Genomic DNA, 21,946 nt, shown 5'->3' on the forward strand with positions numbered 1-21,946 from the left:
TTTTTTCAGTTACAAATGGAGTTACCTGCTTTACGTTTGTGAATAAATAATAGTATGAAATACCAGTGCATTTTGTCTAAGCGTGTTCTATTTTTATGAACCTGTGGACTGAGCAACTAAAAACCCCTTTTCAGATCCAAGTATTTCACCTCTTTTACATGAAATTAAAACTCTCAAAAAGCTAGCGATAACAGCTTTGTGCTAAAATCCAAATTCTATGGCACAGCACTTTCCCCATGCGACTTTTTTCTTACAAGGTCTCAAAACCATAACAGAGCAATGGGATTACTGTCTTGAGTAAGTACAATGAACTGCTCAGTAATATTTTTTACTGACAGTCTACCTAGAAAGATCCTCACGTTCTAGGAATTTACTGTGTAATGTGACCACCCTTAATTTGCATTGTCAGCTACCACTTACAAAACAGTATCAGGAAGCAAAGGCCTGCCCAGCCCAGCTAGTGCTTCTTTAGCAAAGAACAGTGTTTTTCAGAAATAGTGTTTTGCAGAAAAAGGACAGACTGCCTTAAATACTAGCCAAGTATTTTTGTTGACATTTGCACAACATTCTAAAAAATCCAAGGTTTTGTTTATTCACAAATGTATTTACTTTTTATTTTTATATTTTTTAAGCAGGTAGCTTTGACTTAAGTTGGGCCTTATTTTTCCTGTTTTTCTCTGACTCTTCTCTACCTAGTAGTCTGATAGTATCTTAATCATATCGATCAATGGTATTTTTGTAGTGCCAGCGTCTGTGTCTCATGACTAACTCCTGTTCCAAGAAACCAGCCCTGTATTGTGATGTTTGCAGTAAGTTTCATGGACATTTGCTTTTCTCACTTCCTCCGTTCCAAGATTTGTTGGGTGTATGGGAACCATCATAGTAGATTAGCCCATCTGTTCCGCATCCCCCTCAGAACTGTGACTGGTACCAAACAATTCAGAATTCATTTATTTTATTTATTTATTTATTTTTATTTTTTTTCTGGGCTTTGCCTTTAGGGACAGACAGCAAATGTTTGATTTTAGTTTGATTTGGAAGAAAAAAAAATTATGTTCTACCAAGCTGACTGAGAACTGGAATCCAAACTCTGAATATCTTTAATATCAATATTTGGATATCTCAGGGCACAGCCCCTAACGCTTCTCCTGGTGCCTGCTGCCCTGCCTCCAGCAGGAAACTGCAAACCTCTCGAAATTGCCGTTTCTGGGGAAGGAAGGAAGGCCGATAGGCATCTGGCGGCCACCTAAACCAGATCAAAACGGTCTTAAACCAGATCAAACCGCTCGGCGCCTTTCTATGGCTTCCCAGGGCTCTGGGGAGGCTTCCCGAGCATGGGGGCCCAGCTCACGGCCGGCCCCGGGCCCTCCCGTGGGGAAATGACGGCGGGCACAGCGTGAGGTGAGGGGGGCGTGAGGTCAGGGGGCGCCCCCGGCCGGGCCCCACCGCCCTCCCCTCAGGCAGCGCCCGCCCCGCCCTCCCCGGCCGGGCCCCGCCGCGCGGCCGTTGGTTGGTCAAGTGCTCGCGAAGGGGCGGGACGACTCGGAGAAAATCCCCCAATAAAACGCCGGGAGGGGAGGGGCCTCTAGGGAGGTGCTGAATTGTGATTGGTTGCATCCCGCGGTGGGCGGAACTAGAGCAGCGCGCGAAGACTCGAAGCGGTTTCCTACGCGGCCCGGGCCATGGCGGAGGCGGCGGCGGCCCCCGCTGAGGTGAGTCTCGCCGCTCCGCGCCGCCGGCTGGGGGCGGACACGGGGCTCCTGCGGGCGCGGCGCGGCGGAGGGCTGGGAAGGGCGGCGAGCGAAGTGGCGGCGGCTCCCCGTTGGCTCCCGGTGACATCGCGCTCGCCTCCCTCCTTCCCTCCCTTGTTGGCGGAAACTACACTTCCCAGCATGCCGTGCGGCGGCGGCTCCCCGCACTTCCGCCTCGCCGCCCGCGGGGCGTGCTGGGAAGCTTGAGCTCGGCTTATCCCTGCGGGTGTACGCGGGGAGGGGCGGGGCCGCGGGGCGTGCTGGGAGGGCGGCAGCGAGCTGGGGCGGGCGCGGTGCATGCCGGGAGAGCGCGGGCCGGGGCCGTCGGGGGCGGCCCCTGAGAGGGGAGAAGTCGTCGGTGCTCGGCGCCCGATGTGATTGTGGGACTCCCCCAGCACGGGCTTTTTTTATTTTTTCCTACGTGCGAGCTCAGCTTAAGCGTGTTTAAATACTAATAAAGCTTGCTGTGGTGTGTTCTTTCTTCATAAAGTGTCAATTAAGCGTGCAAATATCACGGTGTGCGTGTGTGTGGGGGGGATCCTGCGCAGGGGCTGGGCGAGGCCTTGGGGCGAAGTCGGGCTCCGTGAGGCGCCGCAGCACGGGGGGCGCTTGCGGTGTTACGGAACGGGGCCTGGTGCTTTGTGCTTGCAGCTCGAAGGTCCCGGTTCAGGCGTGCAGAAGAGCCCTGACAGCGACTCGGATAGCGGGCAGGGCAGCTGCGAGACGGCCTCGCCACGGCTCCTCCCTGCCGGGCCAGCGGCTCTCGGTGACAGAGGTCTGTGAGGTGTCGGGAGCTGGGCCTGCGGGCTGTCATCTTCAAGAGTCCTTTTTTTTACAAATAAATATGTGGGAGGTTGAGATTGGTTGACCTCTATGAATCCAAAATGCCCTCTTTTGTGGCTTAAAATACAGGCAGAAAGCTCAAAATCCCCCCCCAAAAAAAAAATTTTTGAGGTACAGAAAGTGCAATGGTAAATCAGATGTGTTTTATTTGCTTATTTCCTTTCTTTTTATGATTTTCTTAATCTACCAAATCAATAGTTTGCTTAATCTATGCATTTACTTACTGTAGTTTCATTATTATTTCAACTCACTAATATATCAGTGAAAGATTTTCTGTTCTGCCTTTTCTTTAACAAAGACTTGGAACCTATAACATCAATTTGGATTGATTATCTGTTACACTATAGGGAGAAGTGGATTTTGAAAACTTGATTTCACACTGATTAGCTGTAGTTGTTGACATCTGTGAAATTTAACAGGCTGCTTGTTAATGAATTCGTGAAGTTTACCTTTCCATAACATGCATCACTTCTTGTCTTCTAATCTGTCAGATTCGGAGGAAGAGATTTTTGTGAGTAAAAAAGCAAAAAGCAAGAAGGTGCTTCAGGACAGTGAAAGTGAAGATGGAGAAGATGGTGGCTCTCCTGTGCAGAATGATGCTCTGGGCGGAGACATAGAAAGTGGAGAGGAAAAAGAGAACATTCTTGTCCAGAAGAACAAAAAATGTCGTCGGATTCGCCAGTTTCTGCTGGATAGCGATGACAGTGACACTGGAGACCGTTTGCAGATCGAAAACCTTGAAACAAGCAGAAGGGCTGTCTTGCCTGAGAAGGAGTTGGAAGAGGAGAGACCACTGAAATCTGGGAAAAAATACAGAAAACATGAAAACAATTTTGAAGAAGAGATGATTAAAAAAAATGTAGTAAGATCTAGAAGAAAGGAGAAGGAGAGGGAGAGAAGAATTGCGTCCATCAAACAGCTGAAAAAAGAAAAGAAGCCTAGAGCAGAGGTATTTGTTTTTGGCAGAAATTCTCAGATACTTTCTCTGCTAAGTTAAATTTATAACTTTGTTTGATTATTTTCTTTCAATGCTTCAGCATCACTTGTGTCCACATTACTACAGGGGCTACAGTATAGAATCCACAAGGATCTGTTGTATACCCTGCAAGTCTACCAATTTCACCTGCAAAGTACAAACCCTAATGCCTGATTACTTCACATTAGTGCATGTGAAGCCAGGCAGGAAATCTTTGAGTTTTGTTTCTAGCTCATCGTGGGCTTGTTCTGTGCACAAAGTGCTTTGTTTCATATTTCTGCTTTTTGCTACACTGCCACGCTAGTTTCTGGTGAAAACTTTGGGCTACTTTCAAATTTGAATTCTTCTCTGAATAAACGGCTGCTTGTGAGGCTGTGTATTGTTGCTATTTATAAAATACATATTTCAAGTGTAAATTTATTCTGTCTGAGCCATTATGTTAAAGCTGACATATACCTATTCTAATTTCTTCCATCAAGATCTTTTGACAGTAATCTTAAATTCACTTCAAAGAAATGAAGAGGATCTTCTGAAACAAGTTGCATAAATAGTTTATTTTCATGGCACACAGGTGGATGGCGGTGAGACATATCCTTTTAATGACAGTGGCTGTCTTCTTGATGACAAAGAACTTTTCGATAATGGCTTAGAAGAGGAAAATGCTTCGCTCCCAGAGGATGAAGAGTCAATAGAATCTATACGGGCAGCAGTGAAAGACAAAATAAAAAAATATAAGGTATTAGTGGGAAGTGTTCTATGTGAGCATGTATTAAACTATTTGACAAGTCTACTGTTCTGACAGAGGGTAAAACAGTCCTCTGCTTTTTGTTCTTAGAGATGGAGGAATGTTGTTCTTGAAAGCTGTAAAGATAATGCTACAGTAGAAGCTTTGCAAATCTAGCCTAAGTATTAGAGAGGATTTTTGTTGGTTTGTGAGAATACGCCAGATCCTGTTTTGATGGTTTAGCTGACCAGCTCTAATTCTGTACAATTATTTTGACTCTTGACTTGATTGCCCTTTCTAGTACCTGTAGTCAAATGTCTAGTCAAATAAATGAATCTCGTATTGGTTTTCCAAGGGTGAAGGCTACAAACATGTATCTGATGCTGAGAATGAGGATCCTATATCAAAAGAACCAAAAAGGAAGGTGAAGTATTCTTCTATTGTTTGTTATAGTGTATAATTAAAAAGCCCTTTTTTTGAATTATCTTGTCTTTTCAACATTGCCCTATGTTTTTGTTGGTTTGCTGCTTTTCATTGTCAGCTGGCTGCTTTATGCTGGCTTCCTTTTTACTTGAAGGAGGGGGGAAGCTATTTAGAAAGTACAGAGTCCCATATTTTGCTTTCTGACTTCAGAGGCCTTTCTTTTCTTTCATTAAGGAGCGGAAAGCAGCAAGGTTAAGTAAAGAAGCCATTAAACAGCTGCATAGTGAGACCCAACGCCTTATTAGAGGTAAAACTTTCTTTTTATATGTAGATGGATATAAACTATTAAGAAATTTGGGGGAGAAACTGAAAGAATTTTGTCTGAAAAGCTAGATCCTTCTCTTGCCTAGGATGAATTACTTAGGGTTGAAGGGTACAAGACCATTTTTAATCAAGCACTTGTTTAAAGGTATCTTTGTTACAAAGGGGTGGAAAATCCTCCTGCAACATGGTATCTTCTTTATTCTGTAAACTTCCCCTTAGTGAGTTGTGCAAAGTTCACGGAATACTTGGAATGTTTGATATCCATGCAATAAAATTGAAACCAGTTGTGCCATTCTGAAATTAACATCACAGTTCATTTCCTCCTGAATCCACGGACATGTTACAAACTTGGTCTTCAAGATTTGCTGTTAAAGTGCTTCCCAGACAGCAGTGTTTGTTGTATTTGAGTTTTAACTGTGCACTTTCTGCCTGGTCAAATGTCTTTGCTGCAAAATACTTGCTATTTCCATTCTTTGAATTTCAGAAATGAGAAGTAAATGTCTCAGATGACTTTTTAAAATTTTCTTCCACTTTGTTTCTTTGGTAGAATCATCTGTGTCTCTCCCATACCATGTGCCTGAGGCCAAAAGCATTCATGAATTCTTCAAGCGTCGACCTCGACCAATGTGTGAAGGAAATGCCATGGCATTGCTGAAGTAAGGACTTAAACCTTCCTTGTGTATTTTCATAAACGTTGAGGATATCCCAGCTTTGCTTTTTGGGATAGCCAGACTTTGTAGTAGGCGTGCTATAGGACCTGTATCATGTGCACACACCTGCTTTGCGTGCAGCCACATAATGTTTCCAGGTTAATTTTAACTGTTGCTTTGACTGGAAAGTCCTAATGAGAAACTACTACTTTTTCTTAAACTGTTTTAATACCATAGATGCCTTGAAATTTAAGGCATGTCACTGTTAAGAGGTGGCAATATTGCAGTTTTGACACTGTCATGCTGTTGGGGTAGTCAGGACCTAGTAGCAACCCCAGATGAAGTAATGTGCCCTTTTGTCCTTTGCCTCTTCCTACACGTTAATGAGAAGAATTAGAAAATTATTTCTTTCTGTCCTTGTTCACAGCCTCTTCTCCCCTCTCAGAATAGGCACAGATTATTTAATTCTTTCTGCCTTCATTAGGTCCACTAAATACCAGCTCACCCTGAATGAAGAACCTGCAGGCACTAAGACCTTAAGTGCAGATTGCAAGGATGGGCAAATAAGAGGTGGTCAATCAGCAACTAATGGACCAGAAACAAGCCTTGGCAGAGAGATTGCTGTGAACAAACCTCTCCCTGATGCAGGGGAGAACTTGACAGAAGACTGTACTGAAAAACACCGAGAGAATGATGATGATTCTCGTACTGTTACGACTGTAACAACCATGAGTAATGCAGAAGAACAACAGCACTCTAACTTCCTAAGCACTGACAGCAGTGAACAAAAAGAGAATGAAATTCCTCTAGCGGTTGGAGGCAATGCCCTTGAGCAAAGACAAGAAACAGCACCGGGCCTAGAAAGCAATCAACAAGTGGGGCCTGGATTGGTGGCACAACCTGAAAAAGTGAGGAGGTCCAAACTGGATAAACTTCGTGAACTGGGAATAGACTTGACCATCAAGCCAAGGATCTGCTCTGACAGTGAATCCTTCATAAACCTCGATGAATCTGATTCAAATAAAGGTATAATTGTTAGTGTTGAAATCCTATCAGATCTACCCAAATCGCCAGAGTAAAACTGAATTTGATTGGAAAACCTTTGAGAAACAGTAATATTCAAAAGCTTGAGGGAATGCTTAGTCCTAACTACTTAAGGTTGAGCGACTTCAGTTCCGTTCTGCTGTAGTGAATTATGCTTGTACTTAAAGCACATGGGAGCACTTTTTCAAAGTGATTCAAAACCAGGCATGCAGTAGTTATCCAGAAACAAAACTGCCTTGTGTTTCGTAGTGCTTACAACTGATTTTGCTAGAAGGCAAGGCTGGATAGTGAGGAGAAATTTACTTCTGCAGCCATAATGTTTTGAATGTCCTTTAGGTACTGGAATTTGAATGTTTATTCATCAATATTGAATAGTTCACCTTGTTTCTAGGAGGGATTGCAAATGATTAGGCAATTTTACAATTCCATTAAATCTATTTGTATTAGGAGATACAAGTAGGGTGTCTGAATTGGATGCTGCTTCCATGCATGCAGAAAACTGACCTCTGCCATGAAACAGTGACTTATTTGTCATCCATCAGTCTGATTTTAAAAAAAAAAAAAGTTAACAAATTTAGAGACGTGTCTGGAAGGGTAGAGTGGAAGTGAATTAAGACCTTGTGGATAAATCATAGTCAATGGTAAGGTCATTTAATATTAACTAACATCCATCAATTACAAGTTACAGCAAAAATATTCTGTAACGGTGTGTTATTAGTCAAGTGGAATTGTTTTACAAATATAAAAATGTTAAAGGTTTAGAGTTTTTAATTAATGTCCTCAAAAAAATCTCAAGGCCTAGTCTAGATACAAATGTAGTGCTTGATGATTTTAAATACTGTCAAGTTGATTTAATTTGCATTTAATTAATTTGTATTTCAAGAATTAGAAGCCTTGAAAGCACGTTTCTTGAAGCACACTCTTCAAACATCAAAACCCAAAGTTGAACGGACCATAAACATCAACATTATTCGTAAGGAGACGACATCTGAAGGGAAAGAGGAGCTAAAAGCAGACGTGGTGCCCGCAGTGTTAGTTTCAGAGAGCGTGGATGAAACAGTGCACACAAAGCCAGGTTGGTCTGGGAGAAGTAATGATGCTTGATTTGGAAATTGCTTTTTTTTTTTCTTTTTCCTTTTTTTTCCTCTCCTGTTTCCCCGGCTTCTAGTGCTGCCCCATGAAATATAGATGAATGAATCTTTATTTGCAAAATTAATTTGTTTATATTTTCCTAATGGATATCCCTGTTTTAAGAAAAAATCTTGATTAGACCTCATAAATAGCACTAGCCAGTGTAGATCAGGTTGTCACAGGTAGATTTTTGTTAGTGGTTCTGTGGATTTCTCCCTATCCTTACCAAAATTTTATATGAAATATTTATTCGCATTATTATTTTCCACCAGCCCCTCGAAATGTAACTCTCAGACTCAGTGTGAAGAACTATTCTTATTTGGTAGATCTCTCATGCTTCCTTAATTCTATACAGCATTTCCTACTAAAAATGTATAGATTTGCAAGCAAGAATATATGTGGAACGTGACTCTCACATGGTATCCCTTAAAAGAAATAGATCATTTGGCTGATCCTGTGGGCATGCATTATTTTTAGCTGCTCTTAATTATTTCATGTGCTGTAGCACATCTGCCCGTGGCAACTGGAAGCTGTTGCTCCCAAAAGACCCAGTGGAAAGACAGAGCCTATTCTTATGCAGAGGGCTGTGCCCGTGGCACTTATGGATAATGAGGAATCTTGATAATTCATGAGATTGTGTCGCTTCTCGAAATTGAACTCATTGAAACTAACTCCCTAGCTCTTCCAGCTGGCAGATCAATTCATAAAGACACTTAAAAACATTTTTTTATTCCCTTTTTATGTGTGTAACTGCATTAGATTGGATACTTGAAGGCAGTGAAGTTAAGGATTCTTTGTAGTACATCTGAATATACTAATTTATTCATTTTTGTCCAGGTGAAAAGCTACAAGTGCTGAAGGCTAAACTCCAGGAGGCCATGAAGCTCCGCAGGATTGAGGAACGCCAAAAACGGCAAGCATTGTTTAAACTGGATAACGAGGACATGCTGGAAGAAGAAGAGGAGGAGGAGGAAGAGATGACAGATGAGTCTGAGTCTGAAGAAGAAGAAGAAGGCAATCATGAGGTTTGCATGCGACATTTTACATAACTCACTCAGCTTCTCAATTCTGCTGCCTTTCCACAATCAAATTAAACATCTGTACACTATTAATATTGGGAAATTGCCAGTAATTCTTAAAAATTTAAAAAACGAGAGAATTTAATTTTTTAATTCAGTTTAAAACTGAATATATTAGTATTTTCTTTTTTTTTTTGCCTAAACAGCATTAAAAACAGATATAAGTATATAAAAGATTCTTGTGCCACCTATATAAAGTGTCACCAGGGAACTATATATAAAATAGCTCCTTGGCTCATTCCTACCAGGGGACAATTTCTGTGTATGCATACCTAATTGATATCACCTTCCTGATCTGGTATGGACTTTGCTGCAGCTTTTTGTTCTTTAAAAAGGGTCAGAACAACACGGCTGTTTAAAGCACCTCTATACCAGTTGTCCTAGAGTAAAACAGGGACATGGAAGAACCGACAATGTAATTCAGTTTTGTCCTCCATATGTTAAAATATTTTCTCATAAAAGCACACAAAGAAGGTGACAGATCAAAGCAATGGTCAGCGTATATCTGATGTATTTGTGGATGCTCTTTAGACTCTGGAATATTTGCTTGATGAGGCAGAGGAAGACGATGATGATTCAGATGAGAAACATGTTGAAGACGGTGATAAAGAAACTGACAAAGAATCAATCGATGGAGAAAAGGTGGAGCAATCAGTGCACTGTGCTTCTGTTCCTAAACCACCTTCAACGGAGTCTACATTGATGCTTTTTAAGGACAGCTCCTCCAAAATGGGGTAAATAAACAAAACTTTAAAAATGGTGGCTGAGAAATTTTAAATTTAAGATACATGGTGGATATTTTTGATACATATTTTTTATTTTTGTAATTAGTTATCATCTATAGTAGCAAATACCTTTTATTTAATTGCAGATACTCTCTTCCTGAAGAGAAACTTGAAAATGAAGAAGCTGCAGACAAGGGATCTACCAAATTAGGTAAAGTAGAACTGCTATTGAAGCTAGCAGTTGTTTTTTTTTTTTTTTTTCATGTGGCATGTGTAGAAGTTTCTATTCAGGTTTGGTATTTGATAGTTTAGTTATTTCATCACCTGTATATTTAAACATTATGACTATGAAAGTTATGACTCCTGAAAATTTAGGAGATCTTGAAAAAGCTAGAGGAAAATCAAGTTCAAAATTATACTGGGGAAGAATATAGAAACAAATCAATAACGTGTTGCACTTTTAAAACTGAATTTCCTGAATCCGTTAGGGAAAAAAAAATCTAACACAAGTGCAAAATGATGAATTTTTAGCAAGGTGCCTATGTTGCAAAATAGCATCCTGAGATTTTACTGGATTACAAAAAAAAAAAAAAAAGAAAATAAGCATTATATTTAAGTATTTCCCTTCTTTTCAGAAGATGATGATTCCTTTTCTCTACCAACGCCGGCAAAAGAGAATAGCCATAACAGCAGCTTTGAGTTGATTGGCTCAATGATTCCATCGTATCAGCCCTGTAACAAGCAGATGTCGCGCGGAGGGAACTTCTTGTCTGCAGCAGGAGGTTTCAGGTCACCTTCCCCAGGCTTTTTCAAAACAAGCTTTATCAGCTCTGCTTCCAAGGTAAGGTTCCTGTCATACATTAACACGATGGATAGTGAATAAATGTATCTTATGACTGTCACGTATATCAAAAAATAACACCGGATGAAGACGTTGAGTCAAGTGCTTTTATATGAGTAAGACTTTGGAAAAGCAAACTGTCCCTGGAGCTTAAAATGTCTCGACACTGGAATGGATAAGAATGTTATTATAAAAACTTCTAAAACATCAAAGAAGAGATGCTATGATCTGGTTTTGATTTCTAAACTATGCATGTTGTCATATTTTTAAGTGTGCTCACATGGACTGCACAACATTTGACATCAGTGAACTCCGTGATTTATCAGAGCGATGTGGAAATACTTTAACTTCTTTTTAGCCTGCATGGTCTTTATCCTTTAAAACAGATTAAATATTTTATCCAATTCTCACTTTTGATTTCTAAGATTGCAGAGTAAATAACTTGTATATTTTTACCTTTCTTTGCATAGAGCTCAGGGAAGATGTCTGAACCCTCTCTTCCCATAGAAGACTCCCAGGACCTGTATAATGCCTCTCCTGAACCCAAAAGTTTATTTCCAGGGGCTGGAGAGTCACAGTTTCAATTTTCTCTGGAAGATGACACTCAAAGCCAGCTGCTTGATGCAGATGGGTAAGTTACAGGTGTAAAGAATGACATTTTGTGTCCTTTAACAGAAGTGGGACATACAGAACAGCAAGGTTTTCTAATTATGGACTTTTGTTTCAGGTTCTTGAATGTGGGACAACACAGGAATAAATACCAGTCCTCAAAGCATCAGCTCACTCTAGCTAGTATGGATGAGAACGCAATGGATGCAAACATGGATGAATTATTGGACTTGTGTTCTGGACAGTTCAGCAGTCAAGCTGAGCATGTGCCAAATACCAGCAGCAACAAAAAGCAGCCCATGGAAGAACTGCTCAATCTCTGCTCAGGAAAATTTGTGTCTCAGAGTATGTCCTGAATTCTACTCCCAGCTTTGGTGACTTGATTTATAAGCTTTACACTAACGTATGTTTTAGTTCTGGTCACCAATGCAGAATGTGGAATGTTCTAAGAGTTAATACATATCTGTCTAGTAAGTTGTCATCTTATTACTTTTTGTAGCAGGTTCTCCAACATGGGCTTCATCAGCATCTTCCAAGGCAGAAAAGGACAGTGACATAGAAGATCCAATGGCAGAAGCATTAGCGCTTTGTTCAGGCTCTTTTCCCACAGACAGGTTAGCATTATTCTTCAGAAACGTACAAAAGTTTATGGTGGTAGTCATCTCATTTCACTAGGGATGTGTTTTCTTGTTCGACATCAATTCAAAATGGTGCAGTCAAAAATGTGGTCTGTTCTGGAGGCGAAGGAGAGGAACATAGCAAGTTGTTCAGTGATTGCTCTTTAAATCAGCAGCACGTGCTGTTTTCCACAGCTACTGTGAAGGGAAATTCATCTTTTGTCAGCTGGATGACATTCAGGTGCTGGCTCTTTGAACAGTTCTAGATTATTCTCTCTAGAACCTGAGATCACCAGAAATGATGGCTGAAATCTTGCCTTGAATTGTGGAAAGACATTGCTAGGTGTCAAATAAGAATGTGTATTTCTTTCATTCAATTTTTCCATAGGGAGGAGGAGGATGAGGAGCAAGAAGAACTTGGTGATTTTCAGCTTTTAACAGATGACAACGCCTTTGATAGTGAAGAGGTATGAACTGGTAAAGCAAAATGCTAGTGAATTCTGACCATGAGAATTCAATTTATCTACTTAATTCTTTTAATGTATCTATCAATGCAAGGTATGCTTCTTCTAAAATGGGTACTGAAATGTTTTTTTGAGAGCAATTTAGATTATTTAAAATGTCTATATAATATTGTGATATACTGGATAAAGTGTCTTAGCATACTAAGTCCTTCTAAAAATCTGTGGTGTTTTAGTCTATGTTTATTGACTGAGGGACAGAAGAAGCTGTCATTACAAAGCAAACCACTTTCAGAAATTCCTTCGTTTCTGAAAACTTTCTCTTTGACAGGATGAAAAAAGCAGAGACAGTGATGCTGAAGAAGCAGATATAAGTGATGAAGAAGAACAACTGCTGAGACACAGACAGGGCTTGAAAAAAAAACTGTAAGTGTTACTGTGTGTGTGTATTTTATATCTTAATTGCCAGAAAGATTAGAACATAATAGCACTTGAAATTTAGTCTATGGTTACTTCTTCTCCAGCACTACTAGCTCAGATGCTGTTAGTATCAAGATGTTTGTGTGACTGTGTTGTTGGCTCTGGTTATTGTTTTTTGCTTTGGTGCTGTCATACTGCACGAGTTAACTACATTGCTGGTTGGTTAGAGAGGATTACAGATGGAAATCAAAGGGCCAGGATGAAAGCAATGCGGCATTTTTAATTAATTTATTTATTTTTTAACCAAATGGGGGGTACAGGGGTATTGCTGTCATTCTTCGTGTGTTAAGGTCTTTATTTGCCCTAGTAGGGAAGACATCTGGTTGGCAGTTATCATTGTCATCACATTTGCCAGGCAAGTGATGAGGAATCTGGTGGATGGCAGACATTTGGGGTTGTTACGTGTTGGCAGGCTGTATACGCAAATGTGCAAGAATGCAAGTCTTAGCCCTTTTGAAAACTAAAGATGAGTTGTCACTTCTTTTGCAGAATATTTGCTAATCTTACATCAAAAGATAGACCTTGTTTTCAGGAGACTCGTGTGATGGTCATTGGTCTACCAAACTAAACTCTTCTAATGTTCTTTGATAGAAAACTGCAGGATTTCATGGAAGATGAAGCAGAGCTGTCAGGGAGTGACGTGGGAAGTGAGGATGAATACGATGGCGAAGAGCTGGATGAATATGAAGAAGAGATTATTGATGAGGAACTCCCAAGTGAAGCGGAATTGGGAAATCAAGTACAGAAATTACACATGTCAGTGACAGTATTGGTGTGCATTTGTGTGAGGTCATGGCTCTCAGGTATTACCTGGACTAAGCCTTTCCCTTTCTCTTGTGTTAATAGGAAGGTAGTGCTTGATGATGACAAGCGTCAGTTACGCATGTACCAAGAGAGGTACCTCATCGATGGTGACCTGCACAGCGATGGCCCTGGCAGAATGAGGAAATTCAGATGGAAAAACATAGGTGCCTTTTAGATCCGTTTGTAGTAGATGGGGGATGAAAGATTGGAGAGATGATGTATGTATTTAGAAAATAGGATTCACTCTTTCAGAAGAAAACGAAGTCTTCCAGAAATGTTTTTATATTATTTTTTATTTTGTACTAGTCTGTATATGCCTCGTTTTAATTTTGATAGCTAACTATTTTTTTTCCTCTCTGTCTAGATGATGCTTCACAGGTTGACTTGTTTCAGAGGGATTCAGATAACGATGATGAAAATGAACAGTTTGATGAAACTGAAGTGAAATGGAGGAAAGAGCGATTTGAACGAGAACAGTGGCTTCGTGAGCAGGTATCAGTTAGCTTCTAGAAAGGCATCTTGTTCAGTTCTTCTCTGTACCATTGCTAGATGCAAAATTGCTAGTTCCTCAAGCTAAAGTCTGGAAAAAATAACATTCATAGATGATCTTTGTTTGCCATTGTGAATTGTGTTCTTTCTCTTCCACAAGTATTGTACAGAGAAAAACTAATTCAGAAGGGAGAGGAAAAACAACTTTGTTCTCAAACAAGTCAGCTTCAAAATCAGAATAGTTTTTCTTATGCTGGGAGCACAACTGACTTAATATCGAATCTTGTAAAACTTGGGGTTTTGTCAGCTGAATGCGGTATTAGAAGCTTGTTGCCCCTCAATAGATTGAGGATTATAAAATATCTAAGAAATTGCAATAAACTTTTATGATACAAAGTAAATAGAAATGAATATATATATTTACATAATGGAAGGACTTGGTCTACATAAATTACTGAGCAAAGTGTTCATCCTTAATATTTTGTAAAACTGAAAAAGCTTGTATCTTCTCTCTGCTACAGAAGGAAAAAAATAAAGAGCAAGAGGAGGAGGAGGAAGACATCGGTGAAGACAGCCAGTTCATGAAACTAGCAAAAAAAGTAACTGCTAAGTCCCTACAGAAGAAAGGTAGGCTTTCTGTTTTCAGTGCCTTAAGTTTGGTAAATGCGTGTATATAATTAATAAAATAGTGTGTTACTTCTTGAAAATAGTTGCTCTAGAGTGGAAATAAATTCCTCTACATCTTTGTTTAGTCTTTTGTTCTTCATTTGCTTGCCTTTAAGTTGTGGAGAAGTAGACTTTAAGTGACGTGCTGCCTAGCAATTTCTCCAAATATCTTAAGGAAAGATAAGGACTTAAGGAAAAGCTGCATAAGGTAGTGAAAATAAATTTAGGTTTTCCCTGATTGTAGTAGAAGCACGACTCCAAGTGTGCAAAGCTATTTCTAAACCAATTTTTCCCTTATAAACTATAGTACTAATTGCCGGAACAGCATCAGTTGTACAGCTCATAGTATAATCTAATGTAGATTTTTTTTTTTGTCTGCAGTATTTACTGTCTATTTTCAATTCTGAGATGCTCAGCTTGATATAGTTATATTTTTCCAAACTAAACTGACATTCTCTTATTTGTCTCTGCTAGCAAGCCCAGCTGCAGTGGTACAAGACACAAAACTATTACCCAGGAACCCGTTTGAAACACTCAGACCTGCCAGTGACATCCAGGTAAAGGTTCTGCCATTTCAAAACTGCTTCTGTAGAACACCTCCAAGTCAGCTGGCCCTAGATTCTGGCCGTGTCTGATTTGTATGACAGTGATGAAATACTGTTAGCAAGTAAGAGTTTGGTGGGGAGTAGTCTTTTCTATTAAGAGTAACCTACTAAAACAGCACTCTTTTTTTTGTGTGAGTGTTTTAATGCAGCGTTTCTTTGTTCTTCAGATAAAAAATGGGTCTCTCTTGAACAGACCTAAAGCTGTCCTTCAGAAGCTAGCAGCAATGTCAGATCTTAATCCAAATATGCCTCGAAATTCAAGGAATTTTGTCTTTCACACGCTTTCCCCAGACAAGAATGAAGAAGCAAAGGAGAAATCAAAACATCAGGTAAAGATTTGTGTGGGAATATGCTGCCAATTTTGTAGGTTAGTTAAACATACAGACACCAAACATTGCCAAGTAGTTAAGAGCATTGCTGTTTTAAATACTCTATGGCTTCCCGTTGTACGGGTATATGATCTCACACCAAAAAACTTCTGTTTAAACTTGGAGAGTTTGTGTGTTCTAATTTCACTTCTTCCTCTGCAGGTGAAGAAAAGAGGTCCTACTGCGGTAATAACATCTCTGGCCAAATGTCCCAGGATTGACAGCACAGAGGACACAAGTCAAAGTCGAAGCATATTCCAGTTCTTGGAGAGCTGAAATTTTTTGTTTAGGGCCAGAATTTATTTCTCATCTCTGTCAGTTGCAGTTTGATTTGCAAATCTCTGCCAGCAATCATCAGGAAGCTAAAGGAATTGCTGTACGCTGTCCTTTCTGCTCCAGCTTTCTTCTCAAGTTCCAGTAATTTCCAAGCAATGGTCTAGTTTATTCCCCTTGTTTTACTTAGTGCTCCATGATGAGAGTACAAAGACCGTGCTTGGTTTGGAATGCTAACTTTGTCTCTCCCAAGCATTAAGGAAATTTACACTACCGTCTGCCATGCTCATAGAATCTCACGTGTTTCAATGGTATCAGTTCCATCTGAAAACACCATTCATGTGATAAATACAACTCAGAAATGCTGTGGTCAGCTTAAAGCACAGATGAAAGATGTATTCCTGCAGGTTTAGGTAAGAGGAAAGCAGTATTAACTATGGCAGGATGTTTGTTGTTTACACTTGCAGTACTAAGGTAGCTGTGGCTCCCTTCAGTGTCTTCTTTTCTTTAATGGTAAGCATTTATTAGCTTCAGAACTTCAGAAGCTCTAATGTACATTTGTAATATATGTTTTTAAAAAGTCCACAGTCTTTTATAAGGCAGTATGATAAGGATTTATTTCCCTTTTTCCTTCTTGTTTTTAAAATTTGTATTCATACACATGCACATGAATGTGTGAGTGGGGAGGGAAGAATGTGAGTAACAGATACGGGAGAGGAAAAGGATGTGTGGGGGTTGCTTTTTTTGTTTGGTTTGCCCAAGTGAAAACTCTAGTAAATTATCTACCCCTTGTTTTCATCCAAGCTATGCTTATCCATGACAAATCATCTACTTCTGAACAGCGAGAAATGGAAGGCCTTCTGTAGAATGAGGAAACTAGATAATAATCATTATTCACAGCTATTGTAAATAGTGTGAAAGAAACTTGAGACCCAATATACACTATTTCTGACCTTTCTGATTACATGCTGAATGTGTTTAAAATAGACACTGTTACGGTAGTGCAATTAAACATCTAAGACTTGATGTCATGTATTTAGGCTGCCCACTCTGTCAGAGAAGAATTGTGAACTGTAAATTTTGTAACACTGTAAGCATACGCCTGGATGCCTGGTGTGCTACATGTAAAATATTTTACTGTATATTATGTTTATAAAGAATTATGGTACCAGTTGGAGTGCAATTTTACAATAAAACATGGTTTTAATTTTGGAGGCAGTTGGAATTAATTTACAGGATTTCACTCAGTTGTGTGTGTGTGTTGTTTTTTTTTTTAATGTTCATCTATCTGCTTCACTCTGTGCTTTTGTAGCCCTGACTGCTCCCTTCACCAGGAGCAGCTGCATTAATACTGGAATACAACACAACAACCCCCTGCTGTTTATTGGAGTGTAAATTCTCAAGTCTTCTACTTGGTTTCAATTCGTATAAAGTTCTTGGTCCTAAGAATACATTTCTTTCTACTGCTTCAGTAGTTCTGGTTTTTAGTTCCTAGACAAAACTTGCTTTATCGTTGGCTTGAGGCATGCTTGCTGCTGCTCATTACTGGGTTTGAAGTGGTAGGCTAGATGTGACATCTCAATCCAGCCTCTTAGAATACTTTTTCTTCAAATATTTCAACATCCTTACTTTACTTTGTGTGTAGAGAAGGATGGAGTTCATTCCACTTGGCCACACTGCTCCTGGCTATGCAGATGCAGTAACTTGGCTTCTGTAATCCTCTGTGTGAGCCTCGCTGGCTGCTTTAAATTTACAAAGAAATCTGTTTGTTTACAGCTGTGATGGCAGCATTTCACTCTGCTGGGACTGAGCAGAGCGTGCTAAAGGCGAGATAAATGCACATAAGGACCAGAGCTGTGCAGTCCCTCAAACAGGCAAAAAGTGAAGAACTGAAAACGGGGTTGGAAGGGCTGCACAAGCATTTTGCTGAAGAAAAGAACAAAAACAGGTGCATGAGAATGGAATAAGTTGCTGTAACAGTGCACGCATCCCTGGAAGCTTTTGCAAACTATAATAGTTGGACATACCAAGCCTGTTTCGGGTCATTCTAGCAATTCTTATATCTGGATTTTAGGGATGGGGTTTGAAAAAGTTTTTAGGGAAGAGAATGGAGGAAGAAAGGTCTTTTCTCAGATGTCCTTTAAAGATCAGCATGAATGAAAGATTTCCTAATATGCAGTTAATTCTCTTTGTTCGCACTGGTTTCTAGGTTGTACTAATTCAGCAGCTTTACTGGACAGAAACATTAAAAGCTGCAGAATTCATCACCTTTTATTAACTGCCGATATGCCTGCCACTAGAGAGCAGCAAGAGAATGCTCTTCCACTAACCCAGGGGGAAGGAAATATGATTAAAGCTTAAACCATACTCTGACTCAAAGGGAAATTGTTACACTTTTCCGTGCTTTACAGCATTGCACAGAATTAAATTAGCCTCTTCCCTAATTAGACCTATAATTGCTACGTTTTTGCATCAGAAGGCAGTAGCTTGGAGAGCCCAGTTGAGGAGGAACACCTTCAGAGGGCTGGCTGTGCCACAGGGGTCTTACCAGCCTCTCCTCGGCGTGTGGCAGCCACGAAGCTGGCATTTGGTTTTTCCTCCCCTCAGAAAAAAGCTGAGAGCCAGCCAAAAGCTGCTTTGCTTGTTCCTGAGCTCAGCTCCTAAGCAGAAAAATCCGACGGGGCCTGAGGAGCTTACACGCTGGAACGCGTTGAATGGGAAGGGTTTGGCAATTGCTGTTCGGAGCAAACATTCCCCCCACAAAAGCCTTTCAGGAGTTTAGGGTTTGTTAAATTCTGCTGTTAACTGCCGCGAGACACTCAAGAAATGCCTCGTGCAGGAATTATCTTCCATGCAGTGTGTTTGGAGGAGGCAGTGATAGGAAGGAGACCTAGCAGTGCTCTCACCCGTCCTCGCGCCCTCACCCTGCGTCCAGCCTTCCCTGGGCTGGCCTCCACTGCCTGTCTGGCACGTTCGCTCAGCCTCGGCTTCTCATTTTCAAGTATCGATTCAGCTCACCCCTCCTGGCACTGACACGCTGCGGTTGTGCTAACGTGGAGAGAAAAACTCCCCCTCTTGCTGCTGGAAGCGCCGGGAGCTGTCCCGGCCTGGCCAGCCCGGTGGCGATGGGGACGTGACCGATGGGGACATGGCCGATGGTCAGCGCGAGGAGGTGCGGGTGGGAATGAATCCTGCCCGCAGCCCCAGGGCACGGCAGCGATGTGTCCGACACTTGGCTCCTCACTTTTCCCATCTAATTGTCCCTTGGGCTAATTCCCAGCGGTTTTTGCTCAGAGCTGGGGTTTGTGGGGTCTGGTTTTGTCGATGCATGAGATGCAAGGCCTCTTAGAGCCAGTGCCTTGGTAGGACAGGGGATTTTCATCCTAGTTAAGCAGCTGCAATAACTGCACACCTCCATGCCTCAGTTTCCCTTACCCACAAAAGGATGGGAGGAATAAAACCTTTGGGATTTGGCCTGCCCCTAAGCTGCACTTTGGAGCCTCGAGGAATGGAGTGCTGCTAAGTACCGGTATCGCCCGCTGAGTTTGCAGGGGAACGAGCTGCTAGGAACCTAAATGACAGCAAAGAAATTAAAAAAGAACTTATAATCAGGGGAAGGAACGGTCTTCGGTCTGTGTTAAAGGTTAACATTGCAGACACGTTTATAATCATAGCTTTCACCACCGCGCAGCTCCTCGGGGGCTCGAGGCAGTCACTGAATTATGTTTTCTTTGCCTTTTTTTTTTCTTTTTGCCAAGAGACTGAAAGGGAGAGAGGAAAAAAACTATTTGTTTGTCTTGTCTAATTTAATTTATGTTATTTATCAAACAGACAGGTTATTTGGGAAACCAGATGGACCCAGGCTAAAATCATCTGTATTTCCAACATGTGAAAAATTATGTCGGAGTGGACACGTGAAAAGAAGCGTGCTGCATGTTTTGTGGGTGCTTATCACACGAGCTTCCAAACCTCGTCTGTCCCGGGTCTGTAATCAGTCGTCCCAGACCCAATACGAGGGTTAAAGGACAAAAAGAGCCCCGGGCACCCACACGAGTGTGGATGGGGACAGGGCCTTCTCAAACACCCGTGTCACAATTATTTTCCCCCGCTGACTTTCAGCCCTCCCATTAGCTGCCTCGTGGGCCCTTTCTCCAGGAGGGGTGAATGGAGCACAGTTTTGGGCCCAGGAAAACGGTTTTAGTGTGTTCTTGGTTTTGGGAGGGGGCAGGCGATGAGTGCAGCATCTCTTTTCCTTCAGGTTCCTCACTGGTAGGAAACACAGAAAATAGAGCAGCAGACATAGAAGGGGGGCAGCAACGGCCACAGTCTGACTGAAACTGAGGAGATAATTTAAGAAATAAGGGAGTGCGATGTATGAACAGAGTAAAAGAAAGCAAGACTCTTCTGCTACTAACAGACTAGTGCTTTCCTCAGTAAGAAGAAAAACACAGAGCAGGAAAAACCACCTGCAGGACCGATAATTCACAGGTGCGGGCCGGGGAGCGCAGGCCGACCCGAGCACACCTCTGGTGCCCGTGCTCAGTTAGTGGGCCGCAATCAGCTGGAGCCCTTCCTGAAGCAAATTACTTAAAAAGCAGGGGGTGAAAAGTGGGGCTGGGGCAATGGAGAGGTGAGGAGTGAGGGAGCTGCTGGCTGGGGGGTAGGGTTCCCAAATTATTTCTTGGTCATGGACCTGAGCACCCAGTGGGCCCAGCCCATGGGCTCCGGGCCCTGCAGAGCCCCAGGGAGCTCTCAGGGTGTGCAGGGGCTGCCGGGGAAACAGCCCGGGGGCCTGTGGCGGGGCTGGGTTTATTGGGCAAAACTTTTGTTCTACATTAACTATTAGTCATTAATACTAATTATAACACTGCACGTGCTCTGTGTGAACAGATGTTGGGTCCCAGCGGGCTGTTATTTTCTCTTGTATCATCCAGAAGCCCAATTTATGGCTAACTCCAGCTATGCTTCTCCAGACAGCAGAGGCCTGAACCAGCAGTAATTAAAGAAAATGACATAAAAGATTGCCCTGCATGGGAGAGGGGCGAAGTCTCACCGCTTCGCAAGAGATTAATTTTATTTTTAGCTAATATTTTTTTCCCTGCTCCTCAAGGCTGTTTTCATGCAACATGCTCTGTGCTGCTTCCCCTACAGTGCCCCATTGATTTTCAATATTTGATGATGTTCGTGCACGCGGTGATGAAGGATGGGTATCGGAGAGGCTTAGGTCGGAGGTTGGACTCGATGATCTTGAGGTCTCTTCCAACCTAGAAAAATCTGTGAATCTGTGAATCTGTCCCCCTCGGAGGGTGATACGTGCGCCCTTCACCTGTGTCCTCGCAGCACCTGAGGAGACGCTGGGGAGCTCCTAGGACCACCAGGCACCTCTCAGGCTGTAATTTATGGGGAGACCCTCGGAGGGGAAATGTGCCTGGTGTCCCATGAGCAGCCCCTGCTTCTCTCCTCGGCCTCGCCGTGTCCCTGCCATGGGCACTGCTTCCCCTGTGCAGCGTCTTTCCCCGGTGCCTCATTTCCAGCCCCCACGGTCAGTGGAGACTGATTTCTGTGCAGGAAGTGTAATTAATGGCTGAGGCGCTAACGCCACCTCCCCGGCTGCTCAGGATATTAATAGGTGGTATTTCCACATTCCTATTTTACATCAAGCCTGAAGGGGGGCTTTGAAAACCCCCGACCTTCCACAATTAAACACCAGATCAGAAAAACGGCTTTTCCTTCCTTCCTTCGCTTCTGCCTCCCAGCCCAGCGAGGTGGGGCAATCCCCAGGTAGGGACAGGAGTGGATTTTTCCCCATTTTTCAGTGCAGCGGAGAGGCACGCTGTGGATGAGATGTCACCAATTCCCCCGGGGTTCCTCCTGCTTTGCAGGGCAGGAAGGGTGGGCAGCGGGGACCCGGCCCCAGTGCTGTGCCCTGCTGGTGCCAGCTGCTCGGAGCAGACTTTGTACTTTAATGTCAGCACCAACCCAGCACCCCAGGATCTACATCCTTGTCTCGGTGGCTCAGGAAGTGAGCCCTGGCACCTCGTCTCAGCGAGGAAAAGCTCCCGG

The 21,946-nt window shown here is 42.1% G+C and overlaps 1 protein-coding gene across 3 annotated transcripts; it reads left to right on the forward strand.

Annotated features, from left to right (window-relative positions):
• Window positions 1-1,556: 1,556 nt before the first annotated feature.
• CLSPN (claspin) lies at window positions 1,557-17,119 on the forward strand. 3 transcript variants are annotated; one of them, XM_083810438.1, is made up of 25 exons: window positions 1,557-1,712; window positions 2,403-2,526; window positions 3,086-3,543; window positions 4,142-4,306; window positions 4,650-4,718; window positions 4,952-5,024; window positions 5,589-5,697; window positions 6,176-6,717; window positions 7,619-7,810; window positions 8,704-8,891; window positions 9,477-9,679; window positions 9,817-9,881; window positions 10,306-10,511; window positions 10,982-11,142; window positions 11,239-11,465; window positions 11,620-11,734; window positions 12,126-12,204; window positions 12,530-12,624; window positions 13,270-13,434; window positions 13,525-13,646; window positions 13,847-13,974; window positions 14,493-14,598; window positions 15,112-15,194; window positions 15,410-15,571; window positions 15,773-17,119. In XM_083810438.1, the coding sequence occupies exons 1-25, from the start codon at window positions 1,683-1,685 to the stop codon at window positions 15,884-15,886; spliced, it is 3,981 nt and encodes a 1,326-aa protein (XP_083666564.1). In that variant the 5' UTR covers window positions 1,557-1,682; the 3' UTR covers window positions 15,887-17,119. The 3 variants fall into 3 exon arrangements, with proteins under 3 accessions (XP_083666564.1, XP_083666566.1, XP_083666565.1); XM_083810440.1 differs by having other exon boundaries at window positions 11,623-11,734; XM_083810439.1 differs by having other exon boundaries at window positions 10,309-10,511.
• Window positions 17,120-21,946: the final 4,827 nt, after the last annotated feature.

This window comes from Anser anser, assembly GCF_964211835.1.
Source record: "Anser anser genome assembly, chromosome: 24".
NCBI lineage: Eukaryota > Metazoa > Chordata > Aves > Anseriformes > Anatidae > Anser > Anser anser.

Excerpts from the sequence above, each read along its gene's own strand:
- CLSPN (XM_083810438.1), top strand. The coding sequence starts at position 1,683 with ATGGCGGAGGCGGCGGCGGCCCCCGCTGAG. Across the intron at positions 8,892-9,476 it reads AAGAAGAAGGCAATCATGAG|ACTCTGGAATATTTGCTTGA; the intron begins GTTTGCATGCGA and ends GATGCTCTTTAG. Across the intron at positions 15,195-15,409 it reads GACCTGCCAGTGACATCCAG|ATAAAAAATGGGTCTCTCTT; the intron begins GTAAAGGTTCTG and ends TTTGTTCTTCAG.